General features: G+C 47.3%; 1 protein-coding gene across 6 annotated transcripts in view; it reads left to right on the forward strand.

The window, feature by feature from the left end:
• Mknk1 (MAPK interacting serine/threonine kinase 1) overlaps positions 1 to 6000 on the forward strand; it is a 45491-nt gene that overhangs the window by 22149 nt on the left and 17342 nt on the right. For all 6 annotated transcript variants that reach the window (XM_029540114.1, XM_021200025.1, XM_029540111.1 and 3 more), the window contains 3 exons: positions 1929 to 2008; positions 3466 to 3539; positions 5390 to 5494. In XM_029540114.1, coding sequence (XP_029395974.1) covers positions 1929 to 2008; positions 3466 to 3539; positions 5390 to 5494 — 259 coding nt within the window. The remainder of the gene's footprint in view (positions 1 to 1928; positions 2009 to 3465; positions 3540 to 5389; positions 5495 to 6000) is intronic.

Here is a 6000-nt window from a genome sequence, read left to right on the forward strand (position 1 = left end):
CCCCAGTGGTTCTGAGACCCACTGGGTGAGGACCACTGAGCTCTGTGGAAGTCTTTCTGAACCTGGGGAGGCACATGGGTTAAGCTTTTTTCAGATCAGCCATCTGAGCTATCAGGTCTATGCACTGCCTCCTTCAGGGAAGCCCTGCTGAACTGGATCCAGAGAAATTCCCTTCCAACCAACCCCTCAAGCCCAGCTGTGGATTATGCCCAGGAAGAGCATCTCCACTGAGCCCTCGGGAAGGGCCATGTTCCACATAGAACAAAAGGCCTACTTTCATTCCTTTTTGGAAACAAATTACTATAAATTAAAAAGAATTTTTAATATGTCTAAAAGTGATATTAAAGCACACACACATGAATGTTAAATTGAATGGAGCCCATTGTGGTGGCACTCACTTAATCTCAGCACTTGGGAGGCTAAGACAAGCAAATCTCTGAGTTTCAGACCATCTTGGTCTACGTAGTGAACTCCAAGCCAGTCAGAGCTATAGAGAGACTGTCTCAAAAAAGAGATAGATAGATAGATAGACAGACAGACAGACGGATAGACAGGTGGACAGCAGGTCTTTTTCTTCCAGGGTGAGTCACAGAAGAAGAGCATTTCTGACCCATGTTTTGGATCTTGAGGCTTTAGACAACCTAGAGACAAGCTAGATCTCCCAGCACGGCTCCCCAACGCATGGTTACTGCTGCTTCCCTCTAAGCATTCACACTGTGGCCTGCAGAGCTGGGGTGGAATGGTCCAATAATCTGACCCACACTGTCTTGAACTCACAGTAGTTACCCATGTTTTTTGCTCTCTGGCTAGTGATCAGGAACCATTGGTTATCTCCTCAGAGAAGTCGCTGTTGCTGGAAAACCTGCCTGCTGGAAAGTTGCCTCTAACCTTGACCATCCCTGTTTGACGAATGCGGCTGAATAGCTCAGAGTCAAATAGTTTCTGTTCCCCAGCACTGCACCTTGCTGACTGTTCAAAATATGGGTCCAGGGTGACTTCCTAGCAGGTGTGACCAGCCTTCAAGTTACAGTTGGATACACATGTTTGTCCTACAGCATATTAAAAATCTTTTGATGTATTGTGCCAAGCAGCTAGAAGGAAGGGGCAGAATGTTCCCTTCTAAGCTGTGAAGTAGGACTAGCTCTGCAAGCAGGCTTGCCTGCAGGCTCTGTTTACAGGGCTCCAGGGCTTTGGATGGCTCCAAAGGGCTTTTCAGAGTCGGCCAGACACCAAGCAAACCTCTGCTGCATAGGCTCAAGTGTTCCTGAATTCAACACTTGCCAAGCAGCTCCAAATGGAGGTGTAGTGATGTAGCAAGAGCTGCCCACTGCATGGGAGAAGTGAAGCCTTGTGGTGCTGAAGGAAGCTGTCTAGGCTTGGAGCAAGTGTAGGCTAGAGAGGACTGGGAATGGACAAAAGAAGACACACCTTCCTTATTTTTTGACAGTACTGTCAGAGTTAACCAAGACAGAATGTCTAACTTCCTTTCAGAGCCTGCCAGAGAGTGAGGGTATCAGGAGAGGGGGTGTTTTATGCTGTCTGTGGGAGTTGCTGAGTGGCAACTGAGTAGAGTCTTAGCTTCCTCTCCACCTTGCCCTCCCTCATCCTTGCCCTCCCTCCATCTCAAGAAAGTCAAAAATATCTGCCCTTTGGGGGAAAAAAGCCAGTAGAAATTGCTTTATCTCACTGGTTGCTCCAGTATGCCATGTGCCTCCAAGAGCAGCCGCTTCTCAGCTCCTCTAATGCTGTGCGAAGCCATACACACCTACACGGAAACCCTAGGGCTAGTGTCCTGCTTTCCCACGTCCCTGAGGCCTACCCCAGACTCCTGCTGCTCCGTGTCTAACCTTGCCTCCTCTCAGGGACTCTGACTGGGGATCTGTCTTGAGGTCAGGTAGTATACCTGACAGTTTTCATTCTTCCCACAGATCATCGAGAAGCAAGCCGGGCACAGTCGAAGTCGAGTCTTCCGTGAGGTGGAGACACTGTATCAGTGTCAAGGGAACAGGTGGGTGTTGTGTAGGTGGAGCGAAGGGGTTCCTTCTTACCAACCCTGACTTGTAGATGTCATTGCTTCTCCACAACTGCATGTAGCTCCTTCCAGCTCTCAAGGGGAGGTAAGATAGCAATAGCCCCAAAATATCACCCACCTTCTCTTGGCTGAAATACTGTAAATGGCCGTAGTCCATAAGGTGGAAGAATGAGTGCTCCTAATCAGTGTCTATTTGAGGAAGAAATGGGGTTTCGTTTTCTCCCGGTGCCTGTGGAAGATGGGCCAGCAGCGTTGCCTGGGAGCAGTCTATAGGGCTGCTCAAATGCAGACAGTTGAGGACTGCTGGGCTACTCGCTGCTGTTTCCTGTTCCCAGTATAGGATGCCATTACAGTGCTGAAGGTGGGACCAACAGCCTTTGCTTGATGACTGGGCCACAGTAACCTTTAGCCCTGCGTTACACAGCTCCAAATGAGTGGTCCTCCCACAGTGGCTTTAAATCAGGGTCACCTCCAAGATTTGTCCGTCCCCCACTTCCTTGGCAGGGTCAGCAGGGAGCCAGTGGCATGGTATTGATGGCTTTGTCATTAAGCTTGGAGGAAGGGGGCCGCTGTTGATTTAACTCCAGGCACTGCCTCTACAATCTTCTTTCAAATTAGGCCATTTTGGCCATCTTATTCGGACGCCTTCACACTAGTAAAAGCCTGGTCTCTCCCCAAGTGCTCAGCATTTTTTTATGAGGGACAGATTTTTATTTTCAGCCCTGCAGCTTCTTAGTTCAGCATTAGAGACTCTACTAGGTTTATTTCGTTCTTCCAAAGAAAAAAAGCCCCCAACACCTCCAATATCCAAGCTGGCGGCTTCCCCACTGAGTCACAAGGCGACCTTGTTGGCAGAGCACTGCAGTACTCGGCAGACAGAGAGTGCTCACCGGGGAAGGCCACAAGTGCTACAGCGGCCAGGAGCGCGCGGTTTCATTAAGCAGCGCTTAGCAGTTAGGGTCTAGCGGTGCCCACGTTAGGCCCCAAGTCTATTTGACAGATGTTTCCATTTTCTCCAGGCAATGTAAATACTGCCCCGTGATTTATGGGCAAGAGGGAGGGCAAGTAATTATTTGCTGCTTGCCTCCAGGACACACACCTACCATTCAGTGTTATTAGCCGCAATTGCTTCCAGTCGGCTGCAGATTTTATTCAGTTTAATGTGACCAGGACTTTTTATAACTCTACCTAGTGGGTTTTAGGGTTGGGGTTTGACAGCCCAGACTTGGTGAAAACACCAGAGACTAAACATTATGGAAAGATAAGGTGACCTGAATCTTGCTAACACTGTGGGCTGCTTCTCAAACATGAGTCTTTAATCAGCATTCTGATTTCAAGTTGCTTTCTGCCCACCTCAGCCACTGTGTATTTGTCCATTGGATATTTATGAGTGGACTTTAGCATATAATGCTCCCCCCTTTTCTCTATTTAAGGAACATTTTGGAGCTGATTGAATTCTTTGAAGATGACACACGGTTTTACTTGGTCTTTGAGAAATTGCAAGGAGGTATATCTTGTTGAGTATGTGTTTGGACTTTGGATTAAGACCCAGGGTGGTGATCATCCATCATGAATCCCAGAGACTTCTAAAATGAGTCAAGCTAATAAAAAGGATGAAGGACTTAAAAACTGCCCTTGGTTTGGGAGAAGGGAGGCCGGAGGGAAGGATGATAATTAGCATTTTACAGCACTTAGAATGTCACCTGTGTGGATAGTCTATAAATGCCTTTTCATTAGAGTAGGAGTTCTGTAGAGATACTGTTAGTGATCAATTTATCAATCCCCTGTTTTGACACATTCACTACTTAACTAAATTAATTATGAAGTGGAAGCTTTGACTTACACTGTGAAGTCTAGAAAGACTAAACAGAGGAGAGGGGGCCCCATTGTTTGGAACACAGACTCAGGATGCAGGGGAGAACAAGAACATGCCACGCTGCGGGTGGAAGGAAGATCCACCTGCCACCACCCTGCTGTCACTGGAATGACACATCCCCTCCCCTCTGTGTACCAGTCGAAGGGCACATTTGCAAGATGAAGGCTACAGGAATGTGTGGGGCTGAGGAAGGCTGCGTAGAAACTAACAAAGCTAAGCTGAAGTCACACTCGTCAGCCTCCCGACCTTGGAAACATCAGTTAGCCTTCTGCAAACAGTACTCTCATCTGTGAAATAGAACTCTTGGTAGCTCCTGCCTCAGAAGGCTGCTGTGGAGAAGGAATGAGAAAGTATTGAGGAGAAGCACTTAGCACCAGGCTGCTAGGCACGAAGGGATCTATAAGTACTGGCTGTGGGCACTATCAAGACAACGGACTGGGCTGAGAAGTATGTGAAATAGTTTTCCTGCCTTGCTTTTTAAATAAATTTATAAATAACAAACAACAGGGCAAAAACCATAATAAATAAGCATGGGTCATTTTTAGGATCGAGGAGTGACACCTTCAGCCCAGTGGAAGCCCAGTACTGGCTTCCAATAGTGAGTATAGACTGTGAATTACATGTTAAGAATACCAGACACAATAGGATCCTCTGTAGCCATATTGCTTAAGGGGTAGCTCTAATAAGGCCAGACTGTGGGATGAAGGGCATGTGGAAGGGCTCAAGACTATCCACCCCTCAGCAGTTGGACCACAGTCCTGCGTGTGGAAAGGACATGTGCACAAGCTCTAAGGCTGGATTTACCGGGCAAAAGCCATTGCTCCACCACTTGCTGTGTGTGAGTTTATCAAGTTGCTTAAACCATTTCTTGACATGAAATTGCCCATTCATAAAATGGGCGTAGCTGTTATGCTCATTTTGTGCATTTGTGTTGAGATAATGTATCTGAAGAGGATTGAACAGTTTGGGGCACATAGTAGACATTCAATAAATGGTAATCATTGCCAACAAAATTAATAATGGCATGTGAAGGAGAAGGTTTAGGGGGAAAAGCAATCCTATCTTTTCTGTTTCCCGCACCCACCCCGAGGCTTTGCTTACACAAGGAGTGTGGGGAATTTCCACTGGAAGACCTGTCTGTGTTCTCTGTGTCAGAGTTCAGAAGAAGAAGGGGAAATGTCTGGAAACCCCACAGCCACATGTGTTTTTACTTCCTTTTGATGTCAGAAGCCAGGTCAGCCCCAGTGGCATCCGTATCTTTTTGCCTTGTATGTAGTTCTTCTGCATCTGAGCTCCTCCTAGGCAGACACAGAAGGTAGCAATCTGGTTCAGCAGAGCTATGCTGGTCCTGCTGTACCAAGCACTGCAGTTGGTGCTTGACATTAATAAGTAAGCCTGTAGCTCTACCACAAACTTGTCCTTAAAGAAGTTATGCTTGCCAGAGCCTACAAAGCCATTCCTTCTTGTCCCTCTGCCCCCAGGCTCCATCCTAGCACACATCCAGAAGCAGAAGCACTTCAATGAGCTAGAAGCCAGCAGAGTGGTGCGGGATGTCGCCACTGCCCTTGACTTCCTGCACACTAAAGGTGAGTCAAGCCTTTGCTTTGGGTGGGCATGTTGGACAGGTTGGGCCAACCCCGCTCTGGGTACCAAGGGGAGGACATAGTCATGGCAGGGCACCTACCCAAGAGGTGGCACAGATGGCACCTCACGATTCACACTTGTGCACCTAGGGAGAGGAGGTGTGTGACTCCAAGACTGCACTGTGGAAGGTAGAGGGTGGTAGAGTGGCAAGATAGAGGTACAGGCAAAAGAAGGGGCAAAAACGGCTGGATTCATGGTTTGTGCGCTGTGATTCTATGTAGGTGATGTTTCTCTTTTTTAGAATTTATTTGATTTTTAATTGTTCTTGTGTGAGTCTTGATTTTTAATTGTTCTTGTGTGAGTCTGGTGCTGTGTAGTGACATTTTTGAGAATTCTAGAATTTTGGGTTCTGTACTGGCTAATTTTGTGTCAACTTGACACAGCTGGAGTTATCACAGAACAGGAGCTTTAGTTGAGGAAATGCCTACATGAGATCCAGCTGTAAGGT

The sequence above is a fragment of the Mus pahari genome, chromosome 6, assembly GCF_900095145.1.
Source record: "Mus pahari chromosome 6, PAHARI_EIJ_v1.1, whole genome shotgun sequence".
In the NCBI taxonomy this organism is placed as follows: Eukaryota; Metazoa; Chordata; class Mammalia; order Rodentia; family Muridae; genus Mus; species Mus pahari.